At 34.2% G+C, this 18,287-nt stretch overlaps 1 protein-coding gene and 1 non-coding gene across 9 annotated transcripts; one reads left to right on the top strand and one right to left on the bottom strand.

Moving 5' to 3' along the window:
- Positions 1–12,105: 12,105 nt before the first annotated feature.
- Positions 12,106–16,652, top strand: LOC107770921 (uncharacterized). 8 transcript variants are annotated; one of them, XM_075248165.1, is made up of 9 exons: positions 12,112–12,498; positions 12,668–12,779; positions 13,114–13,214; positions 13,320–13,388; positions 13,829–13,875; positions 13,997–14,089; positions 14,178–14,267; positions 14,552–14,600; positions 15,810–16,652. In XM_075248165.1, the coding sequence occupies exons 3-8, from the start codon at positions 13,151–13,153 to the stop codon at positions 14,558–14,560; spliced, it is 372 nt and encodes a 123-aa protein (XP_075104266.1). In that variant the 5' UTR covers positions 12,112–12,498; positions 12,668–12,779; positions 13,114–13,150; the 3' UTR covers positions 14,561–14,600; positions 15,810–16,652. The 8 variants fall into 8 exon arrangements, 7 of the variants coding, with proteins under 7 accessions (XP_075104271.1, XP_075104270.1, XP_075104269.1 ...); XM_075248164.1 differs by having other exon boundaries at positions 14,869–16,652; XM_075248166.1 differs by having other exon boundaries at positions 12,113–12,498; positions 16,139–16,652.
- Positions 16,653–17,353: 701 nt separating this feature from the next.
- LOC142178731 (small nucleolar RNA U3) lies at positions 17,354–17,573 on the bottom strand. Its single transcript, XR_012706994.1, has one exon. It is a non-coding gene; the product is annotated as a small nucleolar RNA U3 (small nucleolar RNA).
- Positions 17,574–18,287: the final 714 nt, after the last annotated feature.

The raw sequence follows: 18,287 nt of genomic DNA, 5'->3' as shown, positions 1-18,287 counted from the left end.
CACACGCCTCAGTCCTAAATCACTATACGAAGCTATTGGAATCATCAAAATGCCATTTCAGAATCGTCTACATAAAAATCAAACCCCGGTCAACTCTTACAGCTTAAGCTTCTAAAACAAGAATCCTTCTTCCAAATCAATCCCGAATTATCCGAAATCTGAATTCGACCATGCACGCACCTCATAACAAATACAAAGCTGGTTGAGACCTTAAGCTACCGAACGGGACGCTAATCCTCAAAACGATCAGTCGGGTTGTTACAGTGATTTTACATGTGTTTTCCTGATTTGATCATATATCTACTTTATACTTGTTGGAAGTTTATGAACTTGTACAGGTGACTAGCGAGTATCATTTATAATTCTTGTTTCTATTACCTCGCCAAGGTTAGTTATGATATTTATCGAGTACATAGGATCGGTTGTACTCATACTACACTTCTGCACCTCGCGTGAAAATCTTGGTGCTGATGTTGTTGTGTATGGCGGGAGCCGGTATTGAAGATGTACCTGCATTCTGGTTATAGCTGTCACTTGTCCTTGGTAACTTTAGATTTGCAATTCTATTTATGTATATTTCAAATAAATGATGAATTTATTTCGTACCAACTTTGTAAATTCAAAGTCTTAGAAGCTCATGACTTGTACTACCAATTCTTGGAATTTTGTGTAGAAGTTCAGTTATTTTACTCTTTGGTTCTTATTATTCTCCTTTGAGTTGTGTTGAATGTTATTTGGCTTATCTAGCGGGTTGGGTTAGGTGTCATTACGACTAGATGAATTTCGGGTCATGACAAATAATTTTGTCTAGATTTTTAAGAAAAATATGATTTTATGTGATGGTTGGGATATGTGTATTGTAATTTAACAAATGTATAAAAATATAATTAAATATAAAAAAATTAATTCTGTGATTTTATATTTTGAATGGTGCCTTCTCTTGCACCATGTAGAACTTTATTGTGTCTTTATTTTGTATGAGGTAGATATATTTTAATAATTAGGAATCTTTATATGAATCGTTGACCGAATTCATTTATCTTTTTTAGCTAATATACATAGATTATATAATAATATATATATATATATATATATATATATATATATATATATATATGGATTAAACATATATTATAAATTCACCGATTATTTTCAGTTTAAGCAATTTAGAGAACGAATATTTAAGTTAATATATCTATATTTTATTATAAAAGTATGAATATTTTATGCTAAATATTGAACTACAAAATATCCCCAAAATATTGATCGACTTTTATGTCCTTTAATATTTACATTAATTTTCACAAGAAGTTACACGTAAAGGACACAACTGAAATTACCGGAAATACTACACTTTAATTGAAGTCCTACATTAGGACGTCCAAACTAAAAGTTGGGACTTTGGAACCAAATAGATCACTTAATTTGATTTGCACAAGGATTGATACTGTAAGATTAATCATTATGCAGAATAATCTCATAGAGTTTCTACTCTCTCTCTACTTTATTATCTATAATTTGTTTCAATGTATGATTGATACCCAATAATAATAATGATAAAATTTGCAGGATAAATATGGTTGTCCTTAGATACAATTTGAGTGACTCTCTAGGTATTTTTCTAATAAAACTTGCAAAGCGACTGAAACTTCTTTAGACTTACAAGTTCGAATTCTCTTAGAAATCAATCAAATACAATTTAATATCTTTAACAGATGCATATGTCTGCCACCTTCATCCATGGATGTTATTTTTCTATTGAATTTCAGCATATTTTATGTAGCATATTTCAATACCGTTTTTCAGTTAATTTCTCTTGACATGGATATTGCTTCTTTGGATTTTTAGAATCAATACAAATTAAAGGACTCAATCTGGCAATCATATTTGCAGCAAAAACCCAGGATAAAGCGGACTTCTTACTTCTTCCATGTTACCCTGAGGTAAGTTTCTGTTCATTACTTTTTTTCTTACTTCATTACTAATGTTATTTGACTTTTCATGCAAAAAATTGGTATTCTTACTATTTATGTTGTCAGGTACTAACTTCAAGAGCTACGACATAGTTGAAACTTGCTACTTAACTCTTTAGGATCATAATCACATCTACTTTTCGAGAAAACCAAATGACGAAGAAGGAGAGGGGGACACCATTATGATGGTTGATTTCTATTATCTTAAAAAAATTAAGTTTTTTTAATATGAATGTATTAATAAATTTACTTTTTCTCTTCTTGCATAAGAAATATCGACTACAAATTATATTCGTAGAAACTGGTTACTAGAAAATAGGAATGTTAAAACGCGCAATATTTAAAGACGAAAATATTCTCGACCAAAGCTAAAATATATTTTTGAAATATATATATAATTTCACGCCCGATAAAATTATCATATTTAAAATTTTACCCAATATATGAGACTTTGAATTAAACTAGAATTATTATTTGGCTACAGTTGTGAAATTAAATTTTATATGATATCTAGGACTTTGAATACAATGATGAAATTAGAATCCTACTAAACTTTTCTCTAAAGGCAAGGAAATCCATTGTAGTAAAGGAGTATTATCTTTAGAGGCTGGCCTTTAATGTTATTTTGCTTTTAGACATTATGTTTGGTATGGTTTGATGCAGTTTGATAAAGATTACAAAGCAAGTTTTATTGGAGGATAAGGATTTACACGAGAGTTTACTTTATCTCAATTTAGTTTTATATATTTTTATTTGGAAAAGGGAGAAAAAAGGAGTACGTGAAGGGACAAGAGATAGAAAATAGGTTTTAAGAATATTTCGTGCAAGGAAGAGAAAAAACGCTCTCAGATAATATTTCTAGATGTCCCCAAAAGAGTTTATTTAACCATGCATGTCCAACTCAAAAATTAAAATTGCTGGCTTAATTAAAGAAGAAGATTTTGGAATTGACAATAAAATTTAGTTGAAACTATATTATTTGAGAGAGGAAACAAAAAGAAATTAGTTTTAAGTAAGAAATTTGTAGTATCATATGAGAGCCTGATTGTCACGACCCAATTTTTCCTATACACCGTGATGGCGCCCAACGTCGTCGCTAGGCAAGCCAACAGTGAACTAGTCATGTATTTGTTCTTTTTAATAATTTTAAAGTAGATAATTTTTATTTATTAAGTAAATGAGTAGTGAAAAATTATAGTAAGGTAAATCATAAACTAATGAGAGAATAAATACAATAAAATTAATATTCAAAACCATAAAGTGTCTACTAAAATACTCCCAAAATTCGGTGTCACAAGTGTATGAGAAACTAGTAGAATATACAAACCACATATGCTATTGTCTGGAATAAGATAGACAGAAAGTAAATACAAAAGAGAGACTGCGGGTGCTGCAGAACGGACACAGAGAGCAGCTCACCACTATGCCTCGGGATAACGGGGGTGCGCGCCTGAATGACTGCTAGATACACCTGCCTCAGATCCTGCACGATTAGTGTAGAAGTATAGCATGAGTACATAAACAACATGTACCCAGTAAGTATCTGGTCTAACCTTGAAGAATTAGTGACGAGGGGTCGACATCGACACTTACTATGGGCCAATAAATAAAGTACAAAAATTCTAAATAGTCATGGAATACATCAATAATAATAACACAATAACAAACAGTAAACAAGTGATTCTTTAACTAGAAGTCAATTTAAAATCTCTAATTAGCGCATACTAGCTTCAACAAATACGGGCCATCAAGTAAACTATAATTTATCAAGTCATGGAAGTAATATCAAGTGTAATTGGATTCTGAACATTATCACGCACGATTTATGCCAAGGTCGTACGGCCCGATATAGAATAATGTGTACATTGCCGAGGGTGGCCGGCACGAACCATAGATGCATCTATTATACTGCCGAGGCGTTCGACCCGCTCCACAAGAAGAGAGAATACTCTACGAACATCTAATTTAAAGGCTATCACAAGACTAATATACAAGGAGGCACAATTTCTATCAACGGTCAAGTAACCCTCCAAAACTCAAAGTAAGTGAAGTTCGGTCTTTACAAATCCTTTATCAAGTTTCAATATAATTTAAGCACTTAAATTGACAAGTAGAGTGCAAATAATTGTGATGACCCAAAATATCATCTTTAAATTTAATAAGTAGTTCTGTGTTCTAAGACCTCAAAAAATATTATTTTTTATTTCTCGACTTACGTGCGCAGTCCGAAAAATTTTTCAGAAAGTTTTCATGTGAAAAATGGATTAAAATGTGAAATAGAGCTTTAAAACTCAATTGAGTTGACTTTGGTCAATATTTTTAGTAAACGGACCCGGATCAATATTTTGACAGTTTCAGTAGCTCTGTATCGTGATTTGGGACTTGGGCGTATGTCCGGAATTTAATTTGGAGGTACCTAACTCAAGTTATGACCATTTAACGGAATTAGCAATTTAAAGGCTAAAGATTTCCAAGTTTGACCACGGGGTTGACTTTTTGATATCGGAGCCGGAATTCGATTCTGGAAATTTGAACAACTCCGTTATCTCATTTATGACTTGTGTGCCAAATTTGAAGTCATTCCGGATTCATTTAATATGTTTTGGCACGAGATTTGCAAATTGAAAAGTTTAAAACTCAAAGTTTGAATCGGGGTATGAATTATAATTTCAGCGTTGTTTGACATGAAACGAGACCCCGAGTAAGTCCGTATTATGTTATTGGACTTGTTGGTATATTCGTACGGGGTCCCGAGTACCCCGAGAGTGATACTGATTGAAATCGGATCAAGAACTGGACTTAAGCAAAATCTGTATTTTTCCTTCTGCTGTAATCGCACCTGGGGATTTTTGCCCGCAGGTACGAGCTCGCAGAAGCGAGCCTTCCATCGCAGATGCGCCCAGGCGTGTCCAGGCTTCAATCACATAAGCGGACAACTTCTCGCAGAAGCGTGTCCGCAGATGCGCACCAAATCACGCAAATACGGGACTGTGCTGGCCTGGGGTCTTCGCAGGTGCGGCCATTTTGCGCAGAAGCGGATGTCGCAGGTGCAACAGGAGTGTCCGCAAATGCGGAACTTCACCTGGCAGCCTGGCATCACAAATGCAAGTTTTGTCTCGCAAATACGGAACTTTTATCTGCAGATGCGAAAATGACTGGGCAGAGCCCATAAAGTCGCCATTTTTACTTATTTTTTAGTTTCAAGTCTCGGATTTGGGCGATTTCAAGGAAAATTTTCACGACTTTGAATTGGGTAAGTGTTATTTAACCAAAAGTGATTATATTTCATAAATACATGTCTATATTCATCATTTATTTCGGATTTAGATGGAAGAAATCAGATTTTTATAAAATCTTTCAAAAACGAAAAGTTAAGATTTGAAGGTCCATTTGACATCGGAATTGGAAAATTTTTGTATGGTTGAACTCGTATCGGAACGAGTATTCGGATTTCGCAAGATTTTTCGGGATTTGAGACGTGGGTCCCATTGTCGAATATTTAAATAAATTTTAAATTTTTATCCGAAAAATTTGTAAATTCATATGGAATTAATTCCTATGATTAGTATTGAATATATCGAATTGTTTGTGAATAAATTTGTGGTTGAGTAATTGATTGGAATTTGCAAAGCAAGGTAAGTGTCGTGGTTAACCTTGACTTGAGGGAATAGAACCCTTAAATTATTTATTATGTGAATTGCATGTGAATGACTTATAGGCGAGGTGATGAGTGTCTATACGTCGTCAAATTAATTGTTTGCCTGCTTACTTGAAATATCATAAATTATTTTAAATCATAAATTAATTATTATAATAATTGTTTCTCTCCTATTCTTTGTCAAATATTAATTCTTGAATTCCTGCATTAATTGTTACATGCTATTTGAATTATGTGTTTTAATTGTTATTTGACATTTAGCATATTAAATATTAAACTACCTAATGTCTCTATGATTTTTATAATAAATTGTTATTTGTCATTGTTTGGTTCATAAATAAATTATAATTATTGTGTGCCTTGATACTTAATAATTTCTCATTGGAAATGGTATTTATTGGAGTAAGTTTTATTACATTTATGAGTTGTTTAAAATTATATTGGGGGAACGGGTTGCACGCCGCAACGGAAATGAAAGTATATATATATATTGGGGGATCACATTGCACGCCGCGATAGACTTATTTAAAAGTCAATATTGGGGGATCGGATTGCACGCCGCAATAGACTTATTTAAAAGTCAATATTGGGGGGATCGGATTGCATGCCGCAACAGACTTATTTAAAAGTCTATATATATACTTGATTGAAATAAATATATAACAGACTTGATTAAAAGGAATATATTGGGAGAGCGGGTTGCACGCTACAACAGAATTGGGTGAAATAATAATGGATTATGACTGCTGAGTTGGCTTCAATTATTATAAATGAGTTACCTGATTTATTTCTATTATTTGTTGTTGTTATTAATATTGCGTACAGGTTAATATAAGTGAACCGCCTTAGCCTCGTCACTACTTCGTTGAGGTTAGGCTCAGCACTTACCTGTACATGGGGTCGGTTGTACTGATACTACACTCTGCACTTCTTGTGCAGATTTCGGAGTTGGTCCCAGCGGCGTGCCATAGACTTGCTCGGATTTCAGCTATTCGGAGGAGACTTGAGGTATAACTGCATGGCGTCCGCAGTTCTGAAGTCCCTGTCTATTTTACTTAGCTGTGTGTTTATTTTCAGACAACTTTATTTTATTCAGATCTTTATTTGTATTATTCTAGAAGCTTGTGCACTTGTGACACCAATTCTGGGATGGTATTTAGACACCGTTATTTTTATGAATTTTTTACTACATTTCAGACTTTACTTCCACATTTGTTCTTTGATTATTAATAAATTTAAATTTTTTTTAAAAATAGATAATATTACTCTAACGTTGGATTTCCTAGCAAGTGAAATGTTAGGCGCCATTATGGTCCGAACGTGTGAATTTCAGGTCATGACAACAATACAAGTATTTCATGATAGGGTCCTAAAACTACCCGGACATAAGCATGATTTATATCTATTCAAGAACTCTCGTCACTTCGTGCGTATGTAGCACCCACAATTAGAAGTAAATAGTAATTTAAAACACATATAGGGTAAATTTCCTCTTACAAGGTTAGGAAAGAGACTTACCTCGTCCCAAAGCTCACTTTTCGGTCCATAAATTCACTCTAAATCCTCAAGTTGGTGCCAAACAATCCGAAGCTAGCCAAATATTATATAAATTAATCAATATACACTCAAAAATTCATAATTTAACTATTAGAGTACTTACCCAACCCAAGTTGGAAGATTCCTAATATTCGCCCCCAGGCCCACGTGCCCGGATCCCGGAACTTTTTGAAGATAATCATTATTCATAGCCTCATGAACCCAAATATATAATTTTTTCTCAATTCCATAATCATTTTCGTGGTCAAATTCTATTTTTATCAAAACCTAGGTTTTTCAACTAAACCCATAATTTCTATAATCTTCATGTTAAGAATCTACCCAAAATTCGCATATTAAACTAACATTAAGTAGTAATTACTTACCTCACTATGATTGGTGAAACGTCCCTCTCCAAGAGCTCCACAATCGACCACCCCAAGTGAAAAATGAGAGAAAAAGAAACTTAAGTTCGATATGAATGCACCCTTACTGCCCCAGTGATTTTCGCACCTGCGAAGAATCGTCGCTTCTGCAGGGCTGCTCCTGCGGTCACTTGTCCGCATATGCGGAACACGCATGACCCACGACTGTTCGAACCTGCGGTCAAGTCCCGCATTTGCGAGCCCGCATCTGCGAAACACGCACGACCCACGACTGTTCGCACTTGCGGCCAAGTCCCGCATCTGCGAGCCCACTTCTGCGGCTCGCCTCGCGCACCTGCGACCATGGCCAGACTGCCTCTCTCCACATCTGCGGACCCTCCAATGCAGAAGCGAGTTCGTTTCTGTAGAAAATGCTTCACTTCTGCGGACCTTACTGACTCCCCTCCATTTCGCTTCTGCGAATAATACGTCGCGCCTGCGGTCCCTACCGCAAGTGCGAACGCACCAGATGCCATCCCCTTCAGCTCTTCTCCAAAAAGCAATCAAGCTTTGTCGACCCTCCGAATTCTACACGGGGACTCCGGGGCCTTGACGAAATATATTAACAAGTTTGTAAACATAAAACGGACTCGCTAGAACCCTCGGAATGCGTAAAACAACATCAAAACTAAGAATCGCACCACAAAACCAAATCGAATCAACTTATGAACTTCAAGTTTTTCCAACTTACTTCGAACGCGCCGAGTCATACTTAAACTACACGGAATGACACCAAACTTTGCGTGCAAGTTCTAAATCACCATACGTAACTATTCCCAGGTTCGGAATCACAAACGGACCTCAATAATACCAAAGTCTACTCCAAACCAAACTTAAAGAACTTAAAAACCTTCAATGCGCCAACTTTCAATATTAAGCACTGAAACGCTCCCGGTTCATCCGAAACCCGATCCGAACATACGCCCAAGTCCAAAATCATCATACGAACCTATTGGGACCATCAAATTCCGGTTCCGAGGTCGTTTACTTAAAATGTTGACTCAAGTCAAATTTAACCATTATAAACCACTATTAAGGAACTAAGTGTTCCGATTTCAACCCGAACCCTTCCAAACCCGAACTAACCATCCCCGCAAGTTATAAAACAGTAAAAGCACATACATGGAGTCTTAATTAACTGAACATGGATCTAGAAAGTAAAACGACCGGTCGGGTCGTTACACTGACTAAGCGCAACCAAATACTTATTGAGACATTCACTAAGCTAAATTTTTGACAACAATACTAAAATTTACTCTGATGGCCACGAACAAGTAAAGGAGTATATTTTCAAAGGCTGGTTTGTACATAAATATTTTGACAACAACATCACCATAAAATGAAGAATATCTTTTTAAATAATAATTTTTAATATGCATTTGTTTTACAATGATAATAAATAAATGCATGATTAGATAATCTCTAATGTTGGACTATGTTTATTGCATTATGTTTTCTTACATAAACTATGTATTGTACTTCAAAGAGAGATTAATGTCAACAATAAAAATTTTACTCATAATACAGTATCCAAAATTGACTAAAAGGAATACACAAAAATATTATCTACAAAGAAGTATTAGATAAGATATGAGTTATGACTATATTGACTAAATACAATGTTCTATTGGAAGTACACCCGTTCGAGGAAGCAAATATAAAAGCCCACTTTTATGCGAATTCTCCTCTGAAAGTACTAGCTACCGGGTTAGCAAATTGTAACTAGAGATTATGGAATTGCTTATTCACAAAGCTTATTTTAGGCAGACAGCAAATATTGTCGAACTAACTTAATTACTAAACAGATCATCTTTATTGGTCCAGATAATATCCAATCTTTTTGAATTTAAGTATTATATTAATGTAAATAATATTGATTTTCAATATTTAAAAGATTGTTGCATTTTATCTACTCCAATTGCTTTACACTAATTCTTTCTTCTTCTACGTTTTAATAAAAAAAAATCATTGGTATAAATAATTGATCAAAGATTCACGCGCAACGCGTGTACAGAAAGACTAGTTCTTCCAAAAAATATTTACTAACTCGTTGGAGTGGACCTACATTTCTGTTCAAAAAAAAAAGATAAACATTTTAGTGATTATGTTGGTGGGATAAACAATTTGAAATGCCATGATAAATTAAGGGATTGTTTAATTCCATGTTTGCTATAATTTTTTATTCCGGTATTAATTATGCCACAATTGTTGTAATATTTTTATATCATCCTCAATGAGATTACTAATCTCGGGAGAAATCAGCAAAATGACAAGGATTTCCTTCTCCAATGCTCTTTCTCCAAAGACCTTTAAAATCCTAAGGCTAAAATTAAAAATAAAAAATTATCCTAAGTTATCTATTGTAAATTCTAACACATATTTTATATTATACTTTATATATCCAATTATTAGCCCAATAAATCAAATATCTACCAATAAAAGTATATCCACTAAATAATCTCATTATTATTTTAAGCATCGTATTATCTTCCTGGATAATTTGTTTCCCAATCAAACGGTCCTTTAGATCGGGACTATTTCACTCTCGACTTTAGATCTTTATAATTTATTGGGAATGAACAAAGTTATGATATGAAGTGGTTCTCGTTTTAATAGATTTTACCTGACGTTAATCTAGATTAATAAGAGTCCAAAAAGAATATCTGACACCGAATGAAAAAGTAAAAAATTAACTTAAAAGAAACAATACATACAACCTAGATATTTTTTCTTTCATGGATTCAGGTGGTCATCTATCAGGTGAAGATGTATACCACGTTTAGGTGGGTAATACATTCCATGACAGTCACCCCTCACCTTGGATAAGTTTCCACAAAAATAAAGCATATAGCAAAGAAATTGTGAGAAAACCACAATGTCAGTGGTGACGGGGCGGCCCAACGGTGTTTGGGACTTAAAGCCAAACTTCAATGAGATGCCCTAAGTTTTTCGGTATTAAAAAACTCATTTAGTAAAATTTTATTTAAAGTTTATTTTTCTAGTTTATTGAGATGTAAAATTATTAATAATTTATTTATAATCGATTTCTTGACTAGGATTATATATGTTTCCACTTTCTAGGATTATTATTCAATTCTTTTAGGATTTCTTGATTTTTTTAAAAATCTGTGACTCACCAATTTCTTCTTCTTGGATTCCATTGTCGTTTAACTCAACTATATTAGTGATTTGTTCATCTACCACAAAATTTTCCCTAATTTTTTATTTAAAATTTTTATTGTTCGTTAAAAATTTATCAAACGCTCCTTTTTGGGATTGTATTAAAGTTTCAATTCTTCCATTTTTTGGTATTTTTTAATACGTGGATTCATATTTTCTTGTTGACATATTAAAATTCATAATAAATAAATAAAAAGATAATACATATACTTACAAACAAAAGATATAAAAAAATAACAAATTCTAGTTGCAAAGTAATAAGAAAAGTACGGAACAATTGAACCTGGTTTAACAAACAGTTATAGATAACTTGATATTACTTTTGTTGCTTCAATATTTTTGGTGCAATGCCGGAAAGCTTGACAAAAACGGGTTGTAATTGCCTTTTGCTATCTTACTTGACGGAATGTTTTATGAGATAGTTGACTTGTAAAGAAAGACAAAGTAATTAAAGTAATATGAGCCTCATGATAATGGTGATAGTGTTTAAAGGAAGCAAGAAATATATTCACAACTAAAGTTTAGAAATCCCAAAAATAACTATTTATATTATCAAATTATCTCTTATTTCCTTTTTCATAAAAAATATATTTTTATTTTTGATATATTAGATATTTTTTTAAAATAAATATTATATACAACTATTTAATATTAAAAAATTTTGGACCCCATGAATATGTGGCCTCAAACAGTTGCTTCAGTTGCCTTAGTATCAAGCCGCCCTTGTCAGGTGAAACAGAGGCGGGAACTTCCTACCTTCCCACTTTCATTTCTTCTTGTATGCATGTAAAAAAAACATTTTACTGTTTGATTGGTGAATGAAAATATTTTCAAAAAAGATAAATATTAGTAATAATAATAATAGGGTGTAAATCCTAGTAAGGTCTGAAGAGGGTAGTGTGTACGCAGACCTTACTCCTACCCTGGGGTAGAGAGGCTGTTTCCGATAGATCCTCGGCTACCTCCTTCCAAGAACTCCCCAGTTTGCTCTTGGGGTGACTCGAACTCACAACCTCTTGGTTGGAAGTGGAGGGTACTTACCACTAGACCAAGTAAAATGAGATAATTTTTTCTCCTTTTTTGATAAAAAAAATATATTTTTTTAAAATGACTAATGTCATGTTAAAAAATATAAAAGAAATTTTTAATAAAATATATTTCTGAAAAATAATTTCCTTCATACTAAACACACTCAATTCATTTGATCTTTCATCATTTACCGGTCTTCATAAAATATATTAAAAGCCAGTACCGGGTGTCAATAAATATATTTCGTGTATATAATGCACTCTAATTGTATGCATATAATAAAAAGAAATTATAAAAATAGGAGTATATTTATTTTTATAATGAAGCTCAACAGTACAATCTGCATTTATAATTCTGATCCATTTTTGATTCATATCAATCTCTTTGTCCCACCAAACTCAAAACGCATTTTCACTCTGTTCTCTGTACACTCTGAACTTTCACTTGTCTGTCTTCAAATAATTGGATCACCCTTTTGAGGAATGGAAGTAACTACCACCTGAATTACGAATTCGTACGTGTCTTTCTTGGTCTTGGAATATTAGGTTCATTTTAGACTTCAACAACTGAAGGAAGCTGCTAAAAGTGTGTAATTTTGGGATCTGAGTAAGTGTTGTGTTTATGGTAAAAGAAAAAAAAATGGGAAGTTTTGAGGAGAAAGTTGTTGCCGTGATCATGGTGGGAGGACCCACAAAAGGTATGATCTTTATTGAAGCTGAGCCCTCCAATCTGAATTCTAATGATTTTTTGGTGTAGAAAATCAATGAGAACCCTTCAATCATTTGTTTCAATTCTATGAAATTAGTATTGTTCCATTTTGTTTCAATTGATTCTGTATGATGTCAACCATAATCTTGCATTAACAGGTACGCGATTCCGGCCATTGTCATTGAATATCCCAAAGGCCAAAGCCACTCTTTCCATTAGCAGGACTGCCTATGGTTCATCATCCAATGTCCAATCTCTGCTTGCAAAAGGGTATGCTTTGTTTAGAAGTCTGTAATGCCTAAAATGGCAATAAAGTTTAAACTTTTTGGTGTTCTACAAATAGAAAGTCTCGCGCCCAACACATTCTAGATTCTTGTGGTATACACGTTCTTATTTTTGTGCATTGCTTTTTTATGAGTTATATATCCTTTCAGAGATTTATATGTCGGTAAAGAACTTTTCGTACATTTTATTTTTCTTTGTATTATAAGTTTATATGGTGTAACATGATCAATTAAGATTCCTATAGTTAATCCCTACTTGTTTGGGACTGATGCATAGTTGTTGTTGAACTGATAGTAAGTTTTGTACCATGGCTTTTCAGATTCCGAACCTAGCGCAGATCTACCTCGTTGGCTTCTATGAGGAGCGTGAATTCGCATTATATGTTTCCTCAATCTCGAATGAACTTTAAGTTCCTGTCAGGTTATATAATTTGCCTAATGTTTCTTGCATTGAATTTTCAATTAAATTTTGGATTTGAAGCGTATTGCAGTCTCTATTGAACTTGTTAAAATTAGATATTTGAAGGAGGACAAGCCACATGGTTCAGCTGGGGGACTCTACAACTTCAGGGATCTACTAATGGAAGACAGCCCGGTTCTAATCTTACACTCTTCTTCGTTACATTTTTGTGTTTGATAATTGTAGTTGGCGTGATATTGCTTAAATTGATTTGAGAGACTGATAGTAGAGGTAGTAAGTCGAAAATAACTGCAATTAATAATTAAGACTACTGCCTCATCACATTTGATAAACATTCTTAACACAGTTATATTGTTTCACATGGTAGTCGCATATTTTTTTGCTCAACTGTGATGTCTGCTGCAGTTTTCCACTGCCTGAGATGCTTGGTACTTTGATTTTCTTTTGCTGTCTGAACTTTTCTTACCTCGCACGCAGCTTGATACTTTCCCTTTTTAAGATTTCCATTTTCCTTACTTTCCATCTTAACCAATGTTGAACTAAGACAGACCACCGTACTGACTTTGAGTTTGATTCTCAAAATATTACCATCTTTTTTTGCTTCAAATTTGCAGAGGCTCATAGAAGATACGGTGGGATGGGTACTATTCTTGTCAGCAAGGTAGGTAAAATTACTCTCGAGCTGTCTGTCGTGGCTGCTTTCTATTTCATAGGTAATTGCCATCTTCAACTCATGATTCCTCTTCCAGTTGGAAGTCTTATTGGACTTATCAATGGCGCAGGTGTCCGCTGAATCAGCTTATCAATTTGGTGAACTAGTTGCTGATCCTGTTACTAATGAACTGTTGCATTACACAGAGAAACCTGAAACTTTTGTACGTCCACAACCAAAATTTTAATTACTGCTATGCAATTATGAATGTTGTGGGTTTATATATGATGGTTTCTTGTCTACTATGGCAGGTAAGTGACAGCATCAATTGTGGTGTCTATATATTTACCCCGGATATCTTCAATGCTATACAACGAGTATCCACTCAAAGAAAAGACACAGTTTAGTCTATTAAGCATGGCTACATGTTCTTCTTTTTCTCCTCTCTATGTTATTAGGTCAAAAGGATCAATCCTTTCATCTCATTGTTCAGCATCTTCTAGTGTTCATTTCAACCTTTATTGAACACTGGTATGGTAAACATTCCAAAACTGAACTGACATGATTGACTAGAAGAATTGTTAACTTGACCGGGGGGGGGGGGGGCTCCAAACTTCTTAAAATTCATTTCAAGTAATAGTAGCTTATGGGGTGATTTTATGAAAGCTTTTTTCTTCTTTTGCAGCTAACTTAAGGCGTTTATCCAGCTTCGAAGCTCTTCAGCCACCAAATAGGTATAAGTTTCCTCCTGGTACATTCAGTAGAAGTTTTTGCTGCTATCTAGAGAGTAGAGACCATGCTTTCATTAGCCAATACCATTCAAAGGTTTCACCATAGTACCTCTACAGGGTGTCTGTCTACCCAAATATAGTGCAGGATTCCATTTTCATTCTGCTAAGCTTTATGGCATGATTGCATTTTTCGTTCTGAATATTCTTCGACTATTACCACTTATGGAAATTAAATTTGCCTTTATTCATTAGCTGATATTTCCTTTTCCAGATAGAGCGGCTAGGTTCAAATGTAAAAGTAAGGTACCTTTATTTTACTAGGGGGGCAAGTTTTCTATTAGTCTACAGTGTTTTGAGATGCTGAAGTTTGACATACAGTAATTACTTTTGTCAGAATGATGGTCATTTATTCCCACTTTCCATGAGTCAGATGTTTTTTGAGTGATCTCAAACAAAGTGGAAAAAGGTTATACTATTCATTCTATGCTGTCAACATTATCATTGAATCATCAACTCCCAAAATACAAATTCACTCTTAAAGCTTCGCATGAATATTATGGTACAGTTTAGTTATCTCTTGAAGGAAGCTTTTTCTGCACAATGAATTCAAATATGATAATACTAGAATTTAAGAACATATCAAACTCTCTAAATGCCATTAAACACAGTGGGAATTCAAATGTCCAGATCTAGCTCAATAAATTTTATGAATTCAAAGACACTGCTTCGACTTCTTACGAGTTTTAACTTGTAAAATATTTTTCTATTACAAATCGACTTGTTTTTCTTTCAAAACTTTTTTTGTTGTCCCCTTGAAGGATACAAGTACCAAAAGGGGAATAAATGTTCCAATAAAATATAAGATCTATAAAGCACGGTCAATATGCAGTCTGGGAGTATCCGGCATGATACAATTACGAAAAGGATACACGGCCTAAAATTTAGTGTCCTAGATTTTCCTTCTGCAGAAATTAAAATAAGGTTCATTTCAGTGTTATCGCAACACCTAAAAGCCAGTGTTATACAAGGTTTTCTCTGACAGGAGTCTCCCAACAGACTTTGTTCGGTTGGATCAAGATATTTTAACACCTTTTGTTACATTGATCCCAGCTTAATTACATCTCAAATTTCCCACTCATATATATCACACAAATATTTACACTCATAATAGCCCAAGGTCATCTGTTTTCTGATGAATCTTATTCTTTGTAGAGCACAGAATTATAATAGACAAGGATCCTATCATGTATTGTGCATTCACTAGATTGCCAAAACTACAACTTCTATGTGAACTAGACGAGATCAAGTATGAATTTCTGCTTCCATCTATGACTCAAACGAGCTGTATTTAATGTTCTTGCATTCTTCTAGAACATTCTTCCAGAACATTCTTCCATCCTACCCGTCTTAAGTCCTATTTTATCCTTTCCCATTGTTTTTCTCCCACAAATAATTCCTTTTGTTCCAAGTTGTCTTGATATTGCTTTACTATGACCTCTGTATCACCTCCAGAACAACTTGTCTGTTACTAATTTGAACAGATGGGTCCAAATGTGTCCATATCTGCCAATGCTCGTATTGGAGCTGGTGCCAGGCTCATCAGTTGTATAATCCTTGACGATGTCGAAATCAAGGTAACTGCATCACTATATCACATCTCATAAGTCATAAACATTTGCTGTAATTTAACATGGATACAATTTGATGCTGTTGTTATTCATGCAATTGTTGGCTGGAAGTGATCTTCCATTGGCAGTTAAGGGCATGCTCTTCATTCTTGTTCAATGACATAAAAAGAGGAGTTGCTTTCTTTACACCCCAAATATGCACTCTTGAGTTGTCCATTTGTCAGTTATCAAATATTATCATTTCGTTAGTTCCTGCTTTTCAGTTTAGGATGATTAAATCAAAGGACAAGCTATCATATTATTCTATTTGTATCAGAATTCTAGAGTCAAAAACATGATCAGACAAACTAAAGTGCTTGTGCGTCAAAGTTTGAAAATATAGTTTCTACTGGTAATATATTTGGTAGGTGTACCATATTAGTATGAAGAGCGTATTCCAGGCATGATTTAAAGTTTTAACTAGATGGCAATCGATTGATAGGACAATTTGGCATTAGCATTTTCTGTTATTTACTTTTTGTACATCCAGTTTAGAATTAGTATTCTTGTTTCTTATTGATTTGTAACTTGACCTTGTTACTTTGAATTAATAAATAAATTATTCTGTTTTTGTCAAAAATCAAATATCCAGTGGTTTTTACTTAGATGCCGTAAGTTTTTAAAATCATACTTTGAGAAGAAAGTTGTACTGAATAAATGATTGATGAATAAAATTATGTTGCACTTATATTTTATATGATACCAAGCTATAAAACAGAGCTTATTTTATTGTTGATGAAGGTTCACTTCTCATTGTGCGAACTCATTCATAATTTTTAGTATTTCTTTTATATTTAAATATTCATTTTCAAGATAAAACTATTAATACGTATTGTACCATGAATCCAGTGGAAGAAACAGTGGAAGATGTCCTATTGTACATATCATCTGTACATAATTTTCTTACTAATCTTCCTCTTTCATGCTGGTGATTGCGTGGTTTTCTATTGCTTGAACTTTGCACAATATACATTCTTTCTGCTCGAGACTTTGTCCAAATACATACTAGTAATCCCTCTCCGTTCCCAGAATTTTAGCTAGTTTCAGCAAGCAAGTTAACTTTGGTGAGATGCCAAAAAACAATTGAGAAGTCTGTCAGACAACCAAGAGATCATCTCAGCCATGGCAGAGCAGGACTGAGAACGATCCTCTACTGCACCAAGACCCACAAGGGGCCAACGGGGACTGTTAATCACGCTATGGTCCCTTGGCCATGCCTCATCAACCAGACTTGGTTTCCTGTCTCCTTAGAAACTCAAGGATACAGTGGTACGAGCCTATAGAACAGATCCTGTTCAAGTAAGGTCGTATCCTTATCTCTGGCGAAAACGATTTATAAAGTGCCAAGAACTTACATCCTAGTCCGATGTGAGACAGCTTAAAATGGCATCACTGTTTTGGTAACTTTTGACGTGGACCAGGTGAGCGGCAGATTAGAGCACGCAAGGGTTTAGGTTTTCAGACAAGGTGGAGTTTGACTTTGACATGGGAGTTGGTGCGCATATAATCTCTGGGCTTGGGCCTACTGCCTGCAAACAACACATATCCTTTTTTTCTCTTACTGGAATTGCTACTATCCCAAAAAGTATTTATCTACTACTAATATATAGACACACGTGTTGCACGTGGATCCAGATCAGTGAGTATAATTATTTTTAGACAACAATATAAAGTTAAAAAGGGAAAAAAAAAACAGCAATAACAACACAAGGAACAAAACCTCATGTAAATGTGAGAGAAGTATCCGGTAGCTCTAATTAGGTATTTCGCTTATTGCGAATCTGTAAATGTATGAAAAATTATTCATACAAGAAAAAAATAATAAAGTGAAAGGCAACATCACATGAAAAATAAGTTGAAGCATGGAACCTTGATACAGATAAAAAGAAATATGAGGAATGGATTATGTACCTGCTAAGAAGAGTCCAAAAGTTGAAATTGTTAAAAGAGAGCTTGAGCTGCTAACGATTACAAACAGGAACGGGCTTTTGGAGGGTTGTGCTTTTAAAGAGGAGGTTTTGTA

This window comes from Nicotiana tabacum, chromosome 24 (assembly GCF_000715075.1).
Source record: "Nicotiana tabacum cultivar K326 chromosome 24, ASM71507v2, whole genome shotgun sequence".
Lineage (NCBI taxonomy): Eukaryota > Viridiplantae > Streptophyta > Magnoliopsida > Solanales > Solanaceae > Nicotiana > Nicotiana tabacum.
Note: the sequence above shows the minus strand (reverse complement) of the source record. Positions and strands in the feature narration are given on the sequence as shown.